The 23,650-nt window shown below is 27.6% G+C and overlaps 7 protein-coding genes across 7 annotated transcripts; 5 read left to right on the top strand and 2 right to left on the bottom strand.

Moving 5' to 3' along the window:
* Positions 1–44: 44 nt before the first annotated feature.
* NAEGRDRAFT_80800 (uncharacterized protein) lies at positions 45–5,500 on the top strand (the record flags this gene model as incomplete). Its single annotated transcript, XM_002673745.1, has 3 exons — positions 45–992; positions 1,034–3,837; positions 3,884–5,500. 3 exons carry the CDS (start codon positions 45–47, stop codon positions 5,466–5,468), a joined length of 5,337 nt encoding a protein of 1,778 aa, XP_002673791.1. The 3' UTR covers positions 5,469–5,500.
* Positions 5,501–5,531: 31 nt separating this feature from the next.
* NAEGRDRAFT_58880 (uncharacterized protein) lies at positions 5,532–9,102 on the top strand. The gene is made up of 3 exons (XM_002673744.1): positions 5,532–5,712; positions 5,814–6,025; positions 6,112–9,102. Exons 1-3 carry the CDS (start codon positions 5,568–5,570, stop codon positions 8,383–8,385), a joined length of 2,631 nt encoding a protein of 876 aa, XP_002673790.1. The 5' UTR covers positions 5,532–5,567; the 3' UTR covers positions 8,386–9,102.
* Positions 9,055–13,813, bottom strand: NAEGRDRAFT_71028 (uncharacterized protein; the record flags this gene model as incomplete). Its single annotated transcript, XM_002673688.1, has 2 exons — positions 9,055–9,114; positions 9,167–13,813. The coding sequence occupies 2 exons, from the start codon at positions 13,811–13,813 to the stop codon at positions 9,055–9,057; spliced, it is 4,707 nt and encodes a 1,568-aa protein (XP_002673734.1).
* Positions 13,814–15,319: 1,506 nt separating this feature from the next.
* On the top strand, positions 15,320–16,569 carry NAEGRDRAFT_80798 (C2 and zinc finger domain-containing protein). The gene is made up of 2 exons (XM_002673743.1): positions 15,320–15,786; positions 15,904–16,569. The coding sequence occupies exons 1-2, from the start codon at positions 15,386–15,388 to the stop codon at positions 16,520–16,522; spliced, it is 1,020 nt and encodes a 339-aa protein (XP_002673789.1). The 5' UTR covers positions 15,320–15,385; the 3' UTR covers positions 16,523–16,569.
* Positions 16,570–17,190: 621 nt separating this feature from the next.
* NAEGRDRAFT_80797 (uncharacterized protein) lies at positions 17,191–18,174 on the top strand. The gene is made up of 2 exons (XM_002673742.1): positions 17,191–17,259; positions 17,324–18,174. Exon 2 carries the CDS (start codon positions 17,331–17,333, stop codon positions 18,153–18,155), a length of 825 nt encoding a protein of 274 aa, XP_002673788.1. The 5' UTR covers positions 17,191–17,259; positions 17,324–17,330; the 3' UTR covers positions 18,156–18,174.
* A 1,918-nt stretch (positions 18,175–20,092) lies between these two features.
* NAEGRDRAFT_71025 (uncharacterized protein) lies at positions 20,093–20,485 on the top strand (the record flags this gene model as incomplete). Its single annotated transcript, XM_002673741.1, has 1 exon — positions 20,093–20,485. The coding sequence occupies one exon, from the start codon at positions 20,093–20,095 to the stop codon at positions 20,483–20,485; it is 393 nt and encodes a 130-aa protein (XP_002673787.1).
* Positions 20,486–21,005: 520 nt separating this feature from the next.
* Positions 21,006–22,585, bottom strand: NAEGRDRAFT_71024 (uncharacterized protein; the record flags this gene model as incomplete). Its single annotated transcript, XM_002673687.1, has 2 exons — positions 21,006–21,996; positions 22,233–22,585. 2 exons carry the CDS (start codon positions 22,583–22,585, stop codon positions 21,006–21,008), a joined length of 1,344 nt encoding a protein of 447 aa, XP_002673733.1.
* Between the last annotated feature and the right edge of the window lie 1,065 nt (positions 22,586–23,650).

Here is a 23,650-nt window from a genome sequence, read left to right as displayed (position 1 = left end):
AAATATTATATTTATTAAAATAATATTAATATTTATTAAAAAAAATGAGTCAAGCTTCTTCTGCCAAGATGCTAAAGGAGCATGCCAAACTCATCAAGGAATGTATGGGAAAACAAGATTGGAAAGGAGCCTTGGTCGAATTAAAAAAGGCTTTAAAATTGGATAATACAAATTTCAACATGTTTTTATATTGTGGATTTTGTCTGGGAAAATTATATGTTGCTGATCAGGATGAACAATACTTTACTCAAGCAGAGCAAGCCTATGAAAAGGCTGCTAGTTTGCAAAAAGATAGTGAACAACCATTATTAGGCTTGTTAGAATTATATGAACAAAAATTATCATCTGCTACAGAGTGTAGGAAGAAGGCTTTACAAGTTTGCGAAAAATTACTTCCTCTTCTCAAGTCTAAAGATCAAGAAAAGTGGTTGAATCATCTTGGAAAGTATCATCAATGGTTTAATTTGGATATTCGTTCACTTTCAGAAAGTGAATTAACTTCAGCACTCATCTCCAAGTATGAAAAATTGATCAATGATTTTAGTATTATTGCTGAGAAGAGTTCATCATCAAAATACACACAAATGCTCGATACATTATTCCTTGAACAATATAGAGAGAGATTGCAAATTGATAAACTTCTTGATGAAAAGGTTCAAGAACAAATTCTTGAACTTCGTGAAAAACAAAAGAAAAAACTCTTGAAGGAAAAGAAAAAGTTGAGTGATAGAGAATTGGAAAAATTAATGCCAAGTGATATTGAACTCTTACCAATGAATAAGAGAGAAGAATTGAAGGTCACTTTGAAAGTAGAAACTACACAATTTTACTATTCTCAAAATTTGGAAACAAGTGTCGACAACCTATTGGCTCAAATTGTTGAATTTTGTAAGAAGAATGAAATGTTTTGCGATTTCCATGTTTTTGACAAGATGATAGAAAGAACTCAACAACGTTTCAGACTAGTCCAAGACAAGGAAGTTGAAACAAAGGTACGTTCAAATATGATGAAATTATCTAATTGTTAAAATAGTTAAAACAAGGTTTGGTATCTATTTGTAAGGAAGCTCTCTCCATGCACAAGAACTATTTCAAAGCTATTGAACAACTTTTCCTTATTAATGAAGAAGATAATTATGACATTTTTGATGAGAAGAACTTACAGGAAAAGGTTATTACTAGAAGAATGTTACACTTATTCCCATATGAAGGTCTTTCCTACATTAAATTATTTGAATTGCTCAGAAAGGAAAATATTAAGAGTGATAAGATTGAAGATGAATTAATGATTCTCTTACAGAGAGGTATTGAATTAATACCTCACTTTATTCAAGGTTGGATCTTACTTTCAGAGCTTTATTTGAGTTTGGAAAAGTACAAGAATGCTTCTGAAATTGCTAGAAAGGGCTTGTTAATTGTTGAAGAAAGAAAAACTCAAACCAAAGCATCTTTGGACAAGCAAGTAGCAAAGTTAAAGATTCTTCAAGCATATTCTCTGTTGAAGTTTGGTGCTCTTGCAGAGGCTGAAGAAATTTATAAGGAGGTAATGCAAAATGATGCAGACAATCTTGATGCAATCAAGGGTATTGCTGATATCGAATATCAAAGAGGTAATTTGACCAAATCAAGAGAATATTATGTCAGAGCCATTCAAATCAATCCACAAGACGATTTGACTCTTTGTCAAACAGGTTGGTTCTGTTATTTGGACAAGGATTATGATGCAGCTGTAAAGTACATCAATGCAGCCATTGAAGTTAATCCAAATAATTACTTGTACTTCTTTAGATTGTCTAAAGTTTATTGGGATTGGAATGAAAGTTATAGACAAGATAAGCAGTACTGTTACTCCTTACTTTTGAAGTCTGCAAGATTGAATCCAAACTTTTCAAGTAACTATGCTTACTTGGGTCATTTCTATAAGAATATCGAACAAGATGAAGATAGATGTATTAAGTGCTATAAGAAAGCCGTTACTTTGAATCCATTAGAGGACGAAGCAGGTGAAAATTTGGGCGATATTTACATCTCTAAAGGTCAATTAACACTTGCTGCCAGTCTTTTCCAAGATGCCACCTCTAGAAACAATAGAGCTGGTTGGGCTTGGGCAAAGCTTGGTTTTTATCAACAATCACAAAATTTATTGGATGAATCCATTCTTTCATTCCAACACGCTTTAAGAGTTTCTCCATTGCATGCTCTCTGCTGGGAAGGTCTTGGAGAAAGCTATAAACAAGAAGGTAAATACTTGGCAGCTCTCAAGGCATTCTCCAGAGCTGTCGAATTAGATTCATCTTTGGTATTTTCTATGGTGCAATCAGCCTTTATCAAATTCCAGTTGAGTGAATATGACAACAGTAGAGAAATCTATGAGAAGGTTATTGCTCTCAATGAAAAGTTCTCTGTTGCCTATGAAGGAATTGCTGCTGTCTTGTTCAAGGTTGCACAAAACTATTACAGTGATGGTTTATTCACTCAATGTGCTCACCAAGTTATTAGAGCCCAATGTGTTCTTACAAACGGTATTAAGAAACACTTTGCTACTCTCAAGACTTTGTGGAAATTATTGGGAGATATTCAAAGTTATTGCTTCCAAATTCCTGAAAGAAATATTGTGGAAGCCATCTCAACATACAGAGAATTGTGTAAGAATGACAATAGTATTTATATTGAAACATTCCAAGATGAATTAAAGACCAAGTTGGATTACTTGAAGCAAGCATCTACATCCTTTACAAGTTTGATCTCTCTTGATGAGAATGATTCTGATACTTGGTTTGATTTGGCTGTTTCTGAAATTAATCAACTTTTTGATATGGTAGGACCTCATGGAGATGATCATAAAGAATTGAGAGGAAAGGCATTAGAACACATTAGAAAAGCCATTACATTGAGTCCACATAATAGTAATTATTGGAATTGTATGGGTATCATCTCTGACAATGATGTAGTTAAACAACATTGTTATATTAGAGCTACTCAAATCGATACCAAGAATCATATTGCATGGAATAATTTAGGTGCCTTATACTTGAAGAATTTCAACCTCAAATTGGCAAGAAAGGCATTCTTGAAAGCTCAAGCTATTTATCCTGAAAGCAGTGTTGCCTGGGTTGGTCTTGCTTTAATCAATGAAAATGTTACAAATAGAGAAGGTGTTATTAGAGCAAAGGAAGATTTCAAACATTCAACAACTCTTGAAAATGTTCCTCCTGCCTATCTTGGACTTGCCTATACTTCATTATTGAGCAATGACTCTATTTATGCTATTCAATCTATTATGAAGTACTTCCAATTCAATACTACAGATTATGCTGCTTGGAATATTTTGGGTGTAGCTCTAGAAATGCAACAACAGTATGAAAAATCTTTGGAAGCATTCAACAAGTGTGAAGGCCTCTTGATTGACTATCAAATCAAGTATAAGAGCCAAGCTGATACTCAACAAAAAGGATTTATTCATAATACCAAATCTATTATCTTTGCTGAAGCTGATTTATACTCTGTTGAAAATATGTTATATCTAGTTAGGATTAACAAGGCAAGAGTTCTTTGCAAACTCTCTAAATTCAATGATGCCAGCTCAGTTTTCGAACTTTGCAAGCAATATTCTTCAGATGATATGGGTATTTTGATGGGATCTGCCATTACTAGTTGTTTTGCTTCAGATTTCTCATTCTCTATCAAGAGTATCTTATCTGCCATTGAGAGCTCTTCAAAGAAAATTAAAGAAGGACTTGAAAGTGAAAAGAGATTAATTGAGTTGTATAATTTAATTGCCAAGGTTTATTATCAACAAAAAGATTTTAAGAAAGCAAAGGAATATTTTGAAAAATGGTAAGTTTATTGATCAATTTTACTAATAATCTAATTTTTTAATTAGTATCAATGAATTCCCTAGCCATGAGGAGGCTTATCTCAGTTTAACTTCCTTATTAGTTGTAGCGGAGCCTAAAAATTCTACTCCAGCTCTAGAAGTAATCAGAAAGTTGAAGGCAAGACAATCTTCTTTAAGTTTAGAAACAACCAAGTTGGAAGCTCTTATTTATTGTAGTTATGGTGAATATGAAAAAGCTAGAAACTCTATTTGTAAGGTCATTCACATGAATCCTGCCGAACCAAAGTTGTGGGATTTACTTTCCCAAGTTACTCTTGACTATCAATTCATTTCTATGGCAACAGATGTTAAGAAGAAGAATAAGAAGAGCAAGGCCAAATTTGAAGTCGATGAAACACCAATTGCTTCTACCAACTCTGGAGCTATTTCTCAACTCACAACCCAACTCTTGCAAAACTCTCTTTCAAAGTTTTCTACAGAAACATTCGTTAATGACAAATCTTCTGTAATTGAAAGATTGTACAATATTGCTTGTTTGTACTATGCAATGGGTTCAGCTCCATCTTATCATAATGCTAGAATTACATTGAAACATGCCATGTCTATGGCTCAAAAAGCACTCATGTTAGATCCAAGCAATATGAAAATTTTCAGATTACTTACCTCTTGTACTCATTCACTTTCTTTGATTGAAAAAGAAAACTCTTACAATAAGGCTGCTGGTACTCTTCTTAAATCTTACTTGGAAATTAATGATACTGTTACTGATTTACCACTCCAAATTGCTTTGCTCGAACAATATATTTATAATGGAGAGTATACAAAGTGTATGGGTGCTATCAAGTCATTAATGGAAAAGCACAAGGATAATGCAACTATTGAATCATCATTATTTGCACTTCTTGGAAAATGTATTTTGGCTAAGGGAGAATCTATGGAAAAGGTTATGAAATTATTTACCAATTCTCTCAAAAAGGATAATACTAACTTGTACGCTTGGTATACTTTGGCAACCATTTTGATTAATCAAAAGAAATTCACAATGGCAAAGTATTGTGTTGAAAGCTGTTTATCCATTTCAAAGAAGAATAATGATTTGAGCAATGAATTCTTATCGAATAGCATGTTGGCATATATTTGTTTAATGATCAGTCTCATTAATAACAGTAAGGAAATGATTACTGATGGTATTCAATTTACCAAGAATGCTTTCAGAATCAATAATGAATCTGCTCCTGTCTATTTGATTTATGGTAAATTACAATTCCTTAATGGAAATTTGGAGGAGGCACTCAATGCCTTCCAACAAGTTATTAGAATTGATCCAGAACAACCTCTTGCATCAATCAACATGTACTGGGTACATTACAATAAGGAAAACTGGGGACCAGCAGAAGAATCTTTATGGGCTGAAAAGAGCAAATCATCCAACCAAGCAGAAGTTGTTTTCACACTTGCTTCATTTGCTTTTGAAAGTGAAATGCCTGCTCCTGCTTTGAAATTCATTCAAAAAGCCATTAGATTAGACCCATCCAATACTAAATATTGGGACTATTTGGATACAATTCAACAAGCTCTCAAACCAAAAGAACCAGTCAAACCACAACAACAAGCCAAAAAGAAGAAATAAAGTTAACTTCCCGCTCACAAAAGTTTGGCGCCAAATTAAAAAAATTAAATTAAAAAAAATGCAAAAGTCAAATAAAAACGAATCTCACTGAATAATCAGATGATTGACGATGAGGAAGCTCTTGTTGAAAAGATTGATTACTATGCTAACAAGGTGAATGTATTTTTTGCTATGCAACCAGCAACAGAAACCTTGTCTAAACTTGCAGAAAATCGTAGAAATATAACTAGGATGATACAAGAGGGTAAGTTTATCCTATCGGAATGAATATTTAATGGTGGATTGTTTGAATGTACATCTCTACATGACGGATTTGTAATGACTCATGGTAATTAACATCATCAGCAAAAAAGGCTGAATTACAATCTTCATCAGCAAAGACTACTCGTGCGACAACAATAGGTGCTAGTAGTACTAGTTCATCATCTGGGACTATTGAAAATTCTAGGCAGATAACAATTGATGATTTTATGATAGACGATGATTTTGATTTTGGAGGTGGCTTAGGAGGTGATGATTTTATGTTTGAGGATTTGAATGATATACTACTACAAGTGGTGATGTTAATTTAAAGACAAGTGATGATCATTACAAACCGGCATGTGATGAAAATTCAAACAAAACAATTGAAACAAATGAACAGAAACCCAAAGTGACGATCAAGAAGAAAACTAAAACTGACAATTCTAAATCATCGACCTCTTCTTCTCCACTGTTAAAAGAATCGACAATTGAATCGAAAAAAGAAATCAAGTCAACACAAGAGAAATCTCAAAAAAGTAGAAAAAAACAGAAAGTTGAAGAAAAACCATCCACTCCACCATCTCCATCATCTCCTTCCCCAACAACTGAAACCCCTAAAGAAGAAACCAATTTATATGATGAAAGTGAAGCTGTAGAAAACTCTGCTGAACTTTTGGATCATTTATTCAAACATAATAGAGGAAAACATTTAGCTCCACCAAACTTCCATTACTATCCATCAGAAGATATTCAAGAACAATTATCATTCAAACATTTATTATATCCATGTGAAATGGCAAAGAATTCCTCCCTCCAAAATGTCCAAACTTTTTATAGAAATTCAGATAATATTTGTTATCAAGGAATACCTTTCCTTCCTGCCCAAAGTCTCTACTGCCCAAAAAAAGCAACCCCATCACAAAAAGATTATTTATTAGACTCAGATGCTGAGTTGAGTGCTCTACAAATAGCTAGGATTGATGCAACTCTGCCAGAAATTCGTATTCAACGTCTCCTTAGACATGTAGTTAAGGATGACTTATCTCTATTCGAAAAGGATTATCAATTTAATTTATTTTTAAGAAAAAACAACGAGGGAGAAGATATTCCATTTACTTCTTACTATAAGCCATATTTAAAGAGACGTAAATGTGAAAATTTACTCAAAATGGAGGCAGAAGATTTGAAAGAACTAGGATTACTTCATGGTGATCTGATACATTGTCCTTTTACACCTGCAGAGGCTAAAATTATCAAATATCTCAAACATAACAAGTGGAATAATAAGAAGATTGCTATCTTATTTGATAATAGAATTAGTGAAGATATTAAAAATTATTGGGATGATATTTCAAATGGAGAAGGTCAACACGGAGAGGCATTTACCTTCTACGAAAAACCAATACCACTTGTTTGTTCCAAGACAATTAATGAGTTGATGGCTTCAAGAGAAATCAAGACTAGCGATCTCACTTTAAATAAGCATGTCAATATTAAGAAAATTTACAATGATTTACCAGATTCTGATAGATTTAATTTGAATACTACATATAGACAATGTTGGCAAAGTCCAAACGTCACAAAAAGCTCCTTTTCAGACTTTTCTGGTTCCATTGTAGAAATTGCCTTTGATAAATCAAGTGAAAGAATGGCTGCAATTTCAACCAATTCAGAGCCAAACGCTTACCTGTTTGATTTGAAGGAAGGAAAGAGAGTGAAGCTTCAAGGACATTTAGATACAGTAACAGATGTCAAGTTTACCCAAGATGGAAAGGTAGTCACCTCGTCGTTTGATAAAGCCATTAGAGTTTTTGGTTCTGATGGCACTCTATTGAAGACTATTAAAAAATCAGAAAACTCAGAAGGTCACGATAATGAAGTCAGCTTACTGGCTATCCATCCAGATGATTCACATGTTATCGCTTCATGCTCAGAGAAGGACAAGAGTGTAAAGTTTTGGGATATTAGAAGTGGATCCATGATAATTGACCTTATGGCAAGAGAAAAGGTAAAAACTGAAATATCTGGAATGGAATTTGGAAAAGATAATGTATTTTATGCAATGAGTATTCTATCTTCTGATAAGAAACATGGAGAAATATTTTTATATGATGTGAATACTTATCAATTGTTGGACAAAATAAGAACCAAGAATAATGGAACAGAAGCTTTTTCTCTATCACACTGTGGAAAGAAGATTGCCATTGGTGGAGAAAATGGTACTGTGCATGTTTATGATACAAAGGAAAAGAACTTGATTGGTGATATTCATAACACTAGACTTCACAATAGAGTTTCATTTGTAAATTGGTCAGCTGATGACACCTACATGGCTACTGGAGGTTATGATGGTTTAGTAAGAGTTGTAGACCAGAGAATGAATCAAGTACTCTTTACTTTCAGACATAGTTTAGAATTTATCCAAAAACAAGGTGCAACACGTAGTTGTTGGTCTAATCAACCAGGTACTTCTCTGTTGGTAACTTGTGGAGATAATTATGCTACACAAGTTTATTCAATCTCAAGTGGTAATCCATTTGTTACTTCATTTGAGGAGAAGAAATTCCCAGTCTCAGCCGTATCAATTTCACCAGATGATTTAACAATATGTTCTGGTGATGACATGTCTAATTTGTTCCTCTTTTCTCTTTCAGGTTATGATATAAGTAAATAATTTATTAGAATCCGAGATCATTACTGTTATATTGTAAAATTTGTGAGAAGAGATTTTGTAAGGATTGATAGCTTGTAGAATCTTGCATCCAACTTGTAATCTTTGAATTAACAATTGGAATATGAATAAGGGTATGAATTCCACTCTTGACAAAGGTATCAAGAATCTTCTTCTTATTAGTACCAAGTAATTTGGAAATGTAAAGTCTTTCATCCATTGTATTATCATCCATTCTTACCATATCACTAACAGCAGCATAAGTTGAAATAAATTCAAATACAATATGTGCCTTAAATTCATCCCAACTAGAAATCTTTGCAACAGTATTATAAACTGATCCGATTGATTCAGTACATCTCACACAAGTATTCATATTATCAACTTCCTTTGTTTCGAGAATTGACTCAAAAATGATTACCCTCTCAAAAAGCATATTAATTAAGGAATTAAGAGTTGATTGAACAATAGAAACCTTTGTAACCTTTAAAATTGAATGTTGAACAATATATCCCAAAATTTCAGAAAGTGTTATAATAATATTTGGATCCAATCTCATGGTTAACAATTCTTCAGCTGATAATTTAGATAACATGATAATATTCTTTCCTCTACTGGCTACATCCATTGAAGAATATGTGAATATACTTGTAGAAACAGCAATATCTGAAATTAAAGAAAGGAATAAATCCATTGTTGTTTTGGTTGTATAAACATGTGGTGATTTGATTTCTAATGAAATATAATTAATAAACTTTAACAATCTCATAATTAAAGTTTGAACTGAAGAATTAATCTTCCAATAATCAGAACTAATTGAAGAAATATTTGAAATTGGAATTGTGTTAAAAAGATAAGATCTAGTACTCAATTTGATAGCTTCAATAACAGAACATAAATAAAAGTTCAATTCTGACTTGTCAATTGAAATCAAGCACATGTGAACAGTTGAAATGATATCTATTAATTTCTTTACATTTTCTTGAACTTGATCAACATGAATTGAAGCATTTTGTACAGAAATATTTGGCATTGCAAGATGTTGATTAAATTCTTTCAATTGATCAATAATCATATTAATTAGGAAAATCTTATGTGAACCACTCAATGTTGTAACCATTAAAGTTAATAATTTTTCTTCTTTAACATCTTGAATTGATTTAACAACTTTTCTAAATAATTTACTTGGAGGAATAGGAAGTGGATTTACTTCATCTAGAGAATTTGGACCAAACATTGTTACTAATTCAATTAAATCTTTCAAAACATTAAATGTTACTTCCTTTTCACACATTACATTATATAATTCATTAATAGTATTATGATCAATAGATGATGGTAATTTAGATTTACTTGTTGAAATTAAAAGTAAAATTTGTGATGAAATTACAAGACTTTGATAAACATGAGGATCATTCTTAATGGATTTAACTCTATCAGTAAATGCAAAATAAAAATTCTTTTTCTTTCCATACATTCCATTTGTAAATAATAATGAATAAATATTGGATTCAATTTGGAAATTTCTATTTTGAATAGAAGATCCTTCCTCTTCAATAATAGATTTCTTAATAAATGAATAAATACTTCCTAATAAACAATTGGAAAATCTTACTTGTGCTACATTATCTATTGTTGTAGTATTATTTGTAGTATTATTATTATTATTATTATTATTATTATTATTATTATTATTATTTAATAATAATGAAATGATTAAACATTCTTTATCTTCACTCATTTCCTTATCTAATCCCATATTGAAAAGAATGGACATGATATCACATGTATAATTTTCAATATTCTTTACAATTTCATTCATATTTTTAAGAGTAAATTTAGAATTTAAAGAATAAACTGTACGAATATAAAATCTATAAATAAAAGATTGAGATAAATTTCTAATATTTTCTTCTGGTAAATTACGTAATAATAATAATTGAACTTTTCTACAAGATTCAATAAATTTAACTCTATTCGATCCAAATAATGGATAATTACTTGTATCACTATTATATTGAGTAGTAGTATTGGTATTATTATTATTGAAAATATCTAAACAAATAAAAGCATCATAAATCATTAATAATGATAAAACTGATAATGTAAATGAGTGTGAAAAGTATTTTGGTGGGAATGATAAAATTAAATTAATATATGGATTTAAATATAAATTTCCTTGTTGAGGATTAATATTTGTTAATTTAAAATCTGATTTAAAAATTGAACATAAATTTTCATCAATTTCCTTATTATCCTTTACTTTAAATACTTTAGATTCAATATATTCAAAAATGGATGAAACTTTCTTTTCAATTTTACAAGATGAAATACTTGATGTAAATTTTTCAATTTTTTCAATCCATTTCTTTTCATTTGAAAACATATCATTTGATATTAATTGAATAGAATTTAAAATTGAATTAAATAAGAAAGATTCAAATGAAGATTGAATTTTTTCTTGTTCAAATAATAAATCATCATTCCATAAATCTAATGTAACTCTTTCAAGTGAGAATGGTAATAACATTGATCTATTCAATCTCATACCATTAATAGATTGTGTTAGAATAAAATTACATAATTTTAATAATTCTTCTTCATCACAATATGGAATAATATAAATAAAATTAGTAGCAGTTAAATACCATAACATTGAAATGTACTTTTTTTCACTATTAATAGATTCAATAATACCTCCCCAATCAAATTCTTCAATTTCTTCAAGTGTAAATTCTTCAAATTGATGAATGTTAGATAAAATTGATAATTCTTCTTGAATAAAATTAAAATAAGTTTGAAAATTTCTTGTTAATAATTTTTGTTCTCTTCTACTTTCATGAGTTTCATATGAATATAAATTTTGATTTGAAGTTGTTAAATTGTGTCTTCTAATATTAACTTGTTGATTAATTATCATTAATCTTCTAAAAATTATATAACAGTAAATACCCTTATTCATAAATGATAATTCTTTAAATACTTGTATAAATGATTGATTATTAGTAAATTCATCCATTGTTAAACCAGTACCATCATGAAAATTAACAATAAAATCTTTATCATTAACAATTTCTTTCATTGAAAATACATCTGATGAAAATTCTTCAGATCTATGAATAATATTACTCATTGAATAATAGAGTTGAATTACACTTGATTCATTTGACATTTCATTCATTAACTTTTTAACAATTTCTGAACATGTTTGTTTTGCAAGTTTTTGCATTTCTTCATAATTTGATTCATTTAATTGAACAAAAAATCCAAATGAAGTCAATGGAAATAATAAAAGTGTTATCATACTTTTCAACTTGTTATTATTATTATTATGATTATTATTATGATTATTATTGTTATTATTTAAACGTTGTGAAATTGTATCAATTAAATATTTAAAATAAATTATAATATCTGTTGGTGCAATATTTTGAATCAAATTCTTAATACTATTTCTGAATGATTCTAATTGAATTATTGAATTATTCAGAATCATGTTATTATTATTAGTATTATTATTATTAATGGATGTATTGTTACTATTCTTTTTAAATTGTTTACCACCAGTATTAGCAGTAGTAGTACTAGTAGTACTAGTAGTACTAGTATACTTAGTGGATGATAATGATAAAGATAACATATCAATAGCATTAAACATGTCATCAAAAGCACTCTTTCCTTTAGCAAAATGTACAAAAATGTCTAACATTTCACCAATGAATTGACTCAAATTTAATTTTTCAACATCATTTGAATCAATTTGGAAAACAATCTTCCAAATATAACTATAAAAACCATCAAGAATACGATAATCTGTTGTTACTATTAACTTTAAACATTCAATTATGGAATAAATTTCTTCTTTTGGAGAATTATCAATTTCAAATATTAAAATATTTCTAAAAATTCTATTTACAAATTCAAATAAAAATTTGTAAGAAACTGAATTTTCTGATGCCATTTTGTAAATATCAAATTTTTGAATAATTTTAAAATATGAAATTATTAAATTTAAAAAATCACTTCTATTAATATTTTCCTTTTGATATTCTAAATATGTTAACCACATTAAACTAAATATGAATGATTGTTTAATTTTAATATATAATGAAACAGATTCTGTTAAATGTTGGAAAGTATTAATTTCATGTTCAAATGATTTGTAAATATTTTCAATAGAATTGAATAAACTTTTTGGTTCTTGTCTTAAAATAGAAACAAATTCTTTAAAGAAATAGAATGTATTACTTCCAACACATTCATTTAAAAATCCTGCTTTAAATGAAACATTTCTAGCATTAATTAATCCATAACATTGTACATCTGGATTATCTAAATAATCTGAAATACCTCCATTAGTATTTTTGAGAAATTCAAATATTAATTGATTGATAATTTGTACTTGTTCTTTTAACTTTTCAATAATTGAGTTATCATTTAGACTTGTAGTAGTAGTATTATTATTAATAGTAGTATTAGATTTAATAGTATTATTATTAATAGTATTATTATTATTAATATTATTAATAGATGTAGTAGTAGAATTAATTTTATCAATAATATTTAAAAATTTAAATTTTAAAGTAATTAATTTAAAAGCAATTTTACAAGTAAAAATAACTTTCATAGAAGATTGTAATAAGGAACGTGAAGAAATTTCCAAAACTCTTGAAGTAATATTCATATAAACTAAATTAGCCCAATTCACTAAATCTTTCTTTGTTAATAAATGATTAGCAATATTATTTAATGAATCAATCATTGAAATTAAAGTACTTTGATCAACACCTGAAGAAAATAGTGATGAAAATAGTTCATTCATAGAAAGTGCTGAAAATATGATATTTTTCAAATCATTTGATTGATTAGATTCTAAATTTTGATGAGTAGCAATGAAATTTGTTGATATTTGTTGAATTAATTGAATTGATTCATCATTCAATGAATTTGAATTTGAATATATATCAACAAGAATCTTTTCAAAGATGAATAAAAATCTAAGGAAATTTACATTCTTCAAACTAGTAGAATTAGAAGATAACATTGAATCCAAAACTTTCTTATGTTTAGATGTTAAAATATTCACTAATTTAAGTAATACTGTAAATATTGGTTTTTTGACTGTTTTTAAACATGATTGAACCAATCCGTGCACACTATATTGCATGGCGTTTAATGTTTGATTAGAAAGTAATCTCTCATTAAAATGTTCATATAATTCATCAAGTATTTGAGTATTTTGCATTGATGAAACATCAATAGTAGCCTTCTTATTTTCAAATAATGTTCCTATTTGTTTAATATCAAATTCATCACACCATTTCTTTGTTTCCGCAACCAAATCATAACTCGTCGATTTTTCATCATCCTCCTCAACATGTTGATGGTTTACATATTGTTGTTGCTGCTGTTGTGATTTTGTTTTATCCATTTTTTTAGTTCCGAGAAAATTCAGAAGAAGGCTTTTTTCAAACAACATCAACAAGAATGTGCATTTTATCTTTTGAGAAGGCTTTTTTGTGAAGGAAGCCTAACTTTTTCTTAAAGCCTACTACTAGTGTGCTATCATTGAATAGAGGAAGAAGGCTTGTTTGAATATTGGCCAATTCGAAAATTTAGTATACCATTGAAAGTAGAAACAATCAAATAGTATAATATTACATTTCCACGTATGATATGATGTCATCATTGTTATTCGTTGGGATGTAGATATTATTATTAATTACTCTAATAAAAGTAATAAAAATGATGCAACAACGACCATCTCCCTCACTCTCATCAACATCAGCAACAGGATCATCATCATCAATTAGTAAATCAGGTGGTGATCAAGAACAAATTATTCAATTTATAGTGAGAATGTTTAAATGGAGACAATTGGATTTTAAAGGAGCCTTCAGACAAATGTTACAATTAATAATATCCCCTGATCTTGTATATAAAAGTGCTGAGAATAGAAAATGTATGTCTTGTTAAGATTTCTGATTAATAATATTAATTATTAAATGCTGATCATTTAGATATTAAAGATAGATACTCAAGAGATGATCCTTCCCTTGTAATGATATTATCAGCCTTCATGTTAATTGTCGGATTAATTTATTCAATCTTTTTCCATAAGCTTTCATTATCGAATTATATTTCACTGATTGGATATTTATTACTTTTTGATTTTATATTTCTTGGAATTGTAATTTCTACATTTACTTGGTATGTTATCATATTATCAATTATTTATCAATTATTTATTATTAATATTATAAAACATATGAATATATTACAAAATATACATATGAACATTTTAATATGAATTTTATAATTCGGATCATAATGATGGATTAAATATATTTTAATGTAATATTTGATTTTTAGGTTAATTGGAAACAAAATTCTATCAACAAGTGATAATGAAAGTATTGAATGGTTATATAGTTTTGATATTCATACAAATTCATTCTTTCCATTATTTATTTTACTCTATGTTGCTCAATTTATATTTTTACCTTTATTAAGCATGGATGGATTTATGGGAATAATACTTTCAGATTTACTTTACATTTTTTCATTTTCATATTATTGGTACATTACATTTAAAGGTTATCTCAAATTAACTTTTATCAAAAATTCAGAATTATTCCTTTTACCAATTCCATTAATTGTAATACTTGGTATTGTTTGTATGGCAACTAGTATAAATTTAACTACATTCTTTGTTTCTCTTTATATTAATACTAATAATTAATAAAAAAAGAAATAACATTTGTTTTTAAAGAACATTCCATTTCACATCAAATGACCCTCTATTATTTAAATGGTCAACCAATCAATTATTATTTTGTTTTTTTGGGTCGCTCCTGTCAACATGACATGGTGAACAATTATAAATTCACCACATTTGATTGTAATGGAGGAGAACAAATTTAAAAAAAAAAGTTAACTTTATCCAGGATCATTATCTTGTGAATATTATTATTATTATTATTATTATTGTAGTACAGTCATCATGAGTTTATTAGATGGAGATTTAATTATTGTTCGTACAATTGGAGCTAATTTATCATCAAAACAAGATGCCTACTGTCTAGTTGAAACTAATTTAGATGCCAATATAAAGAAGAAATCATTTGTTATTTCAAAATCATCAAATCCAGAGTGGAATAATGAATTTGTAATTCCAGTCTCTGGAATGGTATTGAAGAATATTCCAAATGTAACACTTTTATTCACTGTTATGGATGAAAACAAAATTACCAAAGATGAATTTATTGGAAATGTTTCTTTACAAATTGATACTAATCAATTTCATTTAAATGAAGAAGTTAAGAGAACTTTATCTTTAAATACTCCTAAAAAGAATGAAATTGAAATTGCTATTAGAATTGTTAGAATTAGTGGTGCTGAATCGTATGTTTTTTATTTATTATTATTATTTAATTATATTTATTATTAATATTTATTTAATTATTATTATTTAATTATTATATATTTAATTATAATTTATTTAAATTATAATTACAATAGACAAAGTGCAATTCATAAATGTCCAACTCATAATATTTCCATTAATTCACTTTGTAAAACTTGTAAGAAATTAATGTGTTCTGCTTGTGCTGTTAGTAAACTTCACAATACTCATAAAATTCATTTAATTGAAGATGTTGAAGGAATTGAAAGAGAAGAAATATTTGAATTTAAATCTGATATTGATAAATGGATTAATGAAGAGAAAATTTCAGTTAATCAACTTGAAAATGAGTTGGGTAATACTGAAATTTCAACTACAGAAACTAAACAAAAAATTCAAAGTCAATTCTTGAAAATTAAAGAATTACTTGAAAAGAAGGAAAGTGAAGTTTTATATTCACTTGATAAACAATCTCAATTTAGAATGGATTATTTGAAAGAATTATTAGATTGGAAATTATCATGTGATCAAATGTTCAATGATTTTGAAAAATTGAAACCATACGATTTCTTAGATTTGAAATTATCTAAATTTGATAATTTAAAGTATTCCTTTACAAAAACTAAATCAACTTATCAACCAAAGAAAAATTTTGTAAAAGATTTGGAACAAACTGAAAGCAAGGTTGGAGATAAGATTGAAAATATTACAAGAGTTATTGAAAATAATTTTTAAAAACTTCAAGTAATTTCCAAATAAATCTTTTAGAAGTTTTTGGTTTCATCTCTGTTTATGAAATGGATCTTGAAAATTGTAGAGTGTTTTGTAAAGTCTGTTCCAAATTCAATTTAGAGTTCATTTGTAGATAAAACCATTCTGGAATTGAAATTCAAAAAAAGCATTGAGCCATTATACAATTTCAAAGAGATAATTTCATTATAATCCACAACATTACTATCTATTAGGCGCCAAAATTGTAATCGTTGTTGTAAAACCATTTGGCGCCAACGACTACTGCTAGCCACTTGAAGTTGTCATCATCTCGGCCGAGATGTTGCTGAAGATTCTTTTGTAGTGTTGTTTTGCGCTCTTTCTTCAACCAACAAGCCTTGTATTCCTACTGGTTGGTTGAATTCCTTCACTTTTTAAATCATTACTTTACAATACTTGGTAACCTTGTAGTAGTAGTATTAGATTTTGATATTATTCGTACTCAATGACCTGTCTTTTTACACATGTTGTACTACTAAACAATCAACACTCCACCAAATCATTTATCAATAACAATTGGTAAAACTCTCAAAATATTCAGTATCCTTATTATTATTAAATGGTGTTAGTGGCCATTTTTAAAGCGTATTCAAGCGACTAGGCTTTCTAAAAACAACTTCAAAAAAAAATATCTCAAATGAAAATAGCCCCTAAAAGCCACGCTAATCCCTTTGAAAAAACCTTTTGCAGATTCACAACAGGTAAATACAATTTTTATGTGCAACAACAACCAACAAATATGAATAATGATTGTTATACTTGTAGAAGTTTAATGAATAATTGTTCTAGAAACCAGCTAACAAGTAAATCATCATCATTCATGAATTCAAACCATAGAAGAGTACAATTCTTCAATGGAGTGACAAAACGAAGAAGACCTAAAGCACTTTCTTCAAGTGCTTCATGTCCTTCAAATGGATCACAAAAACAACGAAGACATTCTCGTCCGCACATTGATTGTTTACAAATTTTAGACTTGTCTTTAAACAAACAAGTGTTGTACATTGTTCCTCATGCTCCTTCCACTCCTTTGAGATCTAATTCTTGCTCTACACCTACCTCTTTAAATAATGTAGTTAATTTCAATTCATCCAATTCTAATACTACTACTCCAACTACTACTACTATCACTGCCTCTACCTCCACTGCTGCCACTACCACTACCATTGCCTCCCCTGCCATCACTGCTATCACTACCATTGCCTCTACCTCCACTCCAACCAATAACTCTTTCTCTCCAACAATATCCAATGAATCCTCTATTACTAGTTTCAATAATAGACCTGCTGCTGCTCAACAACAAGATATTTCCACTTACAATTTGAATGAATCATCACCAATTAATTTTAATTCAGTGGTGATACATGGTTCACTGTATCAATCAGATACCATGGCACCATTGAATAGTAACGAGTTTATTATTGATAATTACAACAGAATTGATCCAAAACCTGAATTAAATTCACGGTTATCAGATCAATCATCAACAATATCTTCAAACTCTCAACTGGATTCTCCTCTTTCTGATATTACTGAATGGAACCTTGATATGTCAGGGTCTATGTTTGACATTCTATTTATTGAAACTGATTTTTAAATAAAACTATTCATCATATAAACACATCAACTGAGTGAGAAAATATTTGAGGAGCTAGCTATTACACAACATTATGTTTTTGAAATGATAATACTACTAGTCTGTATGGAAAAGCATAAACCCAAATAGAAACCCAACCAAAGAAATATATATAATGGAAAATATCTAAATGAGCGCATCATAAAACAATCATCATCAGCACAACAATAATAACTTTTCAAAAAATGATCGACACCTCTCAACACTATTCAACAATGAGTAGTACACTTTTATCTAAAATCATTACATCATCATATCATCATGATTGGACTGATACTAGGAATCATGCTGCGGATATTATTAATACATCACCATCATCTTCACCATCATCATTATCATCATTATCATCACTTGTACAAGAACAAATATTCGGATATATTAATAATAATACAACAACAAATGATCAACCACCTTCTAATAATTATCTACATCCAACATTTATTTGTTTTTTTGTATTTTACTTTTTTGGATTTTCACTAGTTTTTTGTTATTCAATTTATTTACTTGTTAATAAAATTTCAAAATGGATTAAAAAATTTAAAAGATTAAAAGATTTTAGAAATGGAGAAAAGAATTTATATCCAAATTCACAACCTAGTCAAATATTACAATATTTATTTTATATTCAAATAATTCCATATTTTTTAATTAGATTTTTAATTTATTTTCTTGTTGGTTTTGAATTATTACCAACAAATATTCTTGATATTGGAAATAATTGGTCTCATTCTCAAATATTTCTAGTTGCATTTACATTGAGTGGTATTTTATTACATAATACTTATTTTTTAATTGTAAGTTTTATTATTATTACAAAAATATTAAATATTATTACAATATAATATTAAATATTAAATAATATTAAAAAAAAAGGCATTTTTTTGGAGTGAATTAGAATCATTTCAAAGAGGATATGCAAGTGCAAATATACAAAAAAGACAATTTAAACATTTATTAATATTTATTACGTGTAGTATTTTATGGATTGGATTAGAAATTACAATGTCAATTTTAGTATTTATTAAATGTTATCCAGATTTATATTCACCAAATATGAATACAATATGGTTTACATGGATTGTTAGAGTTGAACATTGTTTAAATGCATTTTTATCATTTTCATTAATTATTTGGTTTTTATTTTACTCAATTTGGAAAAGAAAATCAATGTGGAATTTATCATTTGTTGAAGGTTTAAAAATTTATAAAAGAAATTCATTCACTACTAATGGAAGACCAACACAAATAATAACACAAATAATAACACAAAATACCACCACCACCACCACACAATTAGCAGCAGTAACAACAACAGTACCACCACAACAACAACAACAACAACAACAACAAATAACAACATTCAATAATAATAATAATAGTAGATATAAAGAGAATGAAAATAATATTGAATATAATTTATCATCACAATCTTCATATAATTATAGAAATGGTCCAAAATTAATGAATAGAATTGAATCAACTAGCAAATGGTTATTTTATTCAATGATTATTTGTATAATGGTTTATTTATTACAATCAATTTCACAATTAATATTTACTGAAATTTATATTTCATTATATGGAAATGGACTTTTAATTTTATATGATTCTTATATTATTGTAATTGGATTTATTAATTCTCTATCAGATTTTACACCATTTTTAATGTGTTATATATTTCATAAATCTAATCAAATTATACGTGATATTGTTAGAGATGAAAATGATTTAACACATTACACTGATTCAACTTTGAGTACACACAATAATTATTATTATCATAATTATCATAATGGAAATATTGGTGTTGGTGTATTATTGGTGGTGGTATTGATGGTGGTATTGGAGGTGGTATAGAATCTGATTTGGATGAACAGAGTGAAGCAAGTTCATTAATCATGTCTCCACCATTACATAGTGGTGGTGGTGGTCTATTGAATGATCAACAATATATTATTACCTCCTCTCCTTATTCACATAATAATAATAATAATAATAATAGAAATAGTCGTTCTAATAGTAATGCAATTCAAAGAGAGAGAGCCAATAGTAATCAAAGTAATTATAGTAGTAGTAGAAGTAGAGCCAATAGTATGGATTATCCCTATCAACAACAACAAACTTCCATAATGATGATGAATAGTAATGGTGCTATAGGTGGTATTGGTATTGGTAGTAGTGGTAATGGCAGTGGTAATAATCAAAAGAGAGGTTTCTTCTCAAAATTATTCAAATCAGGAATTGAAGAAGATACAATGCTTATTAGTGTACCCTATGAGAATAGGTTATAACCTAATATATTTACATAACATTCTACCATCAAAATACTATTAGTAGCAGTAGTATAGAATATTAAATAGGAAGATTTAGAGTTAATTTATTGAAAACTAGGTATTGGTGTTTCTCCAATCAAAACAAATATTGAAATAAATTAGTATAAAGAACAAGTACATGATTATTATAACACTGTATTCACAATATGTTGAGTTTAAAAAATGAAACGAAATCTTAATATACTACTATTAAGAATGAAAGAAATGTAAAAAGAAAGACAAAAAGTATTTCGTATTAAATTTTATGATGTCATTAGTATCAATAGTTTAAATGGAATAGAGTTTGAAATATTTAAAGGTATTATTCATTATCAAATAATATTAAATATCCAATAAACATAAAATTTACAAAACATTTTAGAAATGATAGAAAAATTGTATTAACTCTAAAAAAGAATAAAGTTCTGTTTTGGGAGCTGTGTAACAAAATGCCAATTCTTTCAATAAAGACAAAGAATAATTAATAATAAAAAATGTATTAATTTTTATTAATATATTGATCACAATGTAATGCCCAATCTTGTCTTTGTAAATTTAAAAATATTTTTCTTGCTTGTTCAAGTTCAGAAATACCTTGTGAATTTTCTTTTAATCCAATTTTAGAAATACCTTTAAAATATTTCATATAGGCTAATTCAAATTGAGCTTCTTCTGAATCTTTTTTAATCCATTCAGGCATTACAGATTCAGCTAATTGATCTAATTTAGTAAATGTTTGATCAGCTAATTTTAAATGACCTTGAAAGAATCTACATGAACCCATCATATTTTCTAATTTAAAAACACATTCCATATATGTTTGTGTATCAGTTTCATTCTTTTTTCTTCTTAAAATATTATAAACTCTTGAAATGGTTGATTGTTGAAATGGATAAAAACCTTTTCTTTCATATGCTCTTGCTAAATATGAACCTGAAATTGTAATTAATTGTGCTTCATATAAATCTAAAAATAATTCAATACCAATTAAAGCTTTTTCACCTAAAATAACAGAAAAATCAACCTTATTAGTTTCTAAATATAATCTACTTAATAATAATGCAGTTTTAGTTGTTTGTGGTGACATCCATCCATAAAAACCTTCACTAATTGAAAGTGATTTTTCAAAATTTTGAACAGCCTTTCCAGTTTCACCTCTATTTAAATAATATTCACCCAATTCATGAAATGCTAAAGATGCTTCTAATCCATTCTTCCATGTTACTTTAGGTCCAATTTCTTGTATAGCTTTATTATGTAATTCAAATCCTTGATCATTTAATCCCATACTATTTAAAATTGATGCTTTTATAATTTTCATTTGTGGAATTTCTTCAATTCCTTCTTTTGAATTTAATGCACTAGTAATTTTAATAACTGCTTGTTCATATTCTCCAATTATTTGTAATACACATGCAATCTTCCATTCTAATTTATAAAATGGTAATATTAATTCTTCTTTTTTTTCAATCAATTTTAAATGTTCAATACTAATTGAAATTAATTTTAATACATTCTCTTTAATTAATTCTGATTGAATTGGATGATTAGATTTTGTTAATTGATTATATATTCTGATGTTTTTATGATGATGATGTTATAATGATGTTGATTGTTATGAATTATTATTTTGATGATGTTATGTTGTTATTATTATATATTGTTATGATGATGAATAATAATAATATTAAATATATTAATAATTAAAATAATTAAAATAACATACTGTTCATATCTTTTTTGAATAGTAATATAATCACCTGATGAAAAAGATTCATTATTAGCTTGAATAATAGAAGTAATTCCTTGTAACATGGATTGTTCTAATTGATTTAAAGGTTTACTTGTTGATGATTCATTATTATTATTATTATTATTAACAATAAGACTTGTTGTATAATTACAAGGCTTTAGGTTATTATTCATCATAAATAAATTTAATGATGATGAGACATGTAATGATGATGACGGAGTAGTAAATAAATGTTTCAATGATGAAGAACCTCTGATTGGTACATTCTTAAAACCTTTGACGGAATGAAGAACAGAACGATTTAATGTAGAGAGCAAACCTTTCATTTTTTTTCAAAAAAGTACTTTAAAATATAATTGTCTAATTTTAGTAATTTTTAATTAAATATATTAAATTAATAAATTGTATTAATAATTCTAATACAAATGAAGCTATCCACCATCTTCATATCTACAACCTATTGATGGTCAACCAATAATAACACAACAATCATCTTATCCAATTCAACAACAATTATTTCAAACTAATAATCAAACTAATCAACATTTCAATATTACTAATGCTACTCCAATGATTAAAACTGAAATAATTAGTAAAAAATTTCAAGATTTAAACAAAAATCATCAACACACTATGAATATACATTACAAAATCAAGATACTATTGATAAATATTTATGTTGTGCTTCAATGGGTTTTTTTAGATGGTGTTCAATTGTAAATCAAATTGAACATATTACTATATTTGATAAACAATCCAATCAATTAAATAATAATAATAATAATATTTCTAATAGAATTGATAATAGAATTATAAGACCACCATCAATACATTCATCTAAACGTATTAGAAAAAGTGATAATTGTTGTTCATCATGTAATAATTTATGTGATAAATGTAATTGTTGTATTGATTGTTGTGGAACTGGTGGTGGTTCATCTAATTGTGGTAATTGTTATATGGGTGATTGTGGAAATGGTGTTGTTTATGCTGTTATTATTTTATTAATTATACTATTATTCAGTTTTATATATATATTTTATTAATTATACTATTATTCAGTTTTATTAGGTCTATATATAGTACCTGCTCCTATTGCTATATTTTTAATTTTATATCATGAAAAAATTACAACTATTCAATTTAATGATGAAATTAGTAGAGCTAAATATTTTAGAGAATATTGTATATTTGGAACATTTGCTATACCATGTCACATGATATTTATGGTCAAATAATTTCGAAAGATGATTATTTTCTTGTAAAATGGTCACAGAGTTAATATTTCAAAACCTTTACAATTGAAATAAAATGATATTAAATGTGGTGCTAATTAATCAAAGAAATATTACATTTATGGGAGATAAAATTCATGAAAATTGGCAATGGTC

The sequence above is a fragment of the Naegleria gruberi genome, assembly GCF_000004985.1.
Source record: "Naegleria gruberi genomic scaffold NAEGRscaffold_44, whole genome shotgun sequence".
NCBI classification, from domain to species: Eukaryota; Heterolobosea; class Eutetramitea; order Acrasida; family Naegleriidae; genus Naegleria; species Naegleria gruberi.
The sequence above is the reverse complement of the archived record's forward strand: the minus strand, read 5'-3'. Positions and strand labels throughout refer to the sequence as shown.

What these genes read in the sequence shown, in the direction of transcription:
- NAEGRDRAFT_80798 (XM_002673743.1), top strand. Translation starts at nt 15,386, where the DNA reads ATGAGTTTATTAGATGGAGATTTAATTATTGTTCGTACAATTGGAGCT. An exon ending in AGAATTAGTGGTGCTGAATC is followed by an intron (nt 15,787 to 15,903) that starts GTATGTTTTTTA and finishes TAATTACAATAG; the next exon opens with ACAAAGTGCAATTCATAAAT.
- NAEGRDRAFT_80797 (XM_002673742.1), top strand. Translation starts at nt 17,331, where the DNA reads ATGAATAATTGTTCTAGAAACCAGCTAACAAGTAAATCATCATCATTC.
- NAEGRDRAFT_58880 (XM_002673744.1), top strand. Translation starts at nt 5,568, where the DNA reads ATGATTGACGATGAGGAAGCTCTTGTTGAAAAGATTGATTACTATGCT. An exon ending in AACTAGGATGATACAAGAGG is followed by an intron (nt 5,713 to 5,813) that starts GTAAGTTTATCC and finishes TAACATCATCAG; the next exon opens with CAAAAAAGGCTGAATTACAA. An exon ending in ATGATATACTACTACAAGTG is followed by an intron (nt 6,026 to 6,111) that starts GTGATGTTAATT and finishes ACAAATGAACAG; the next exon opens with AAACCCAAAGTGACGATCAA.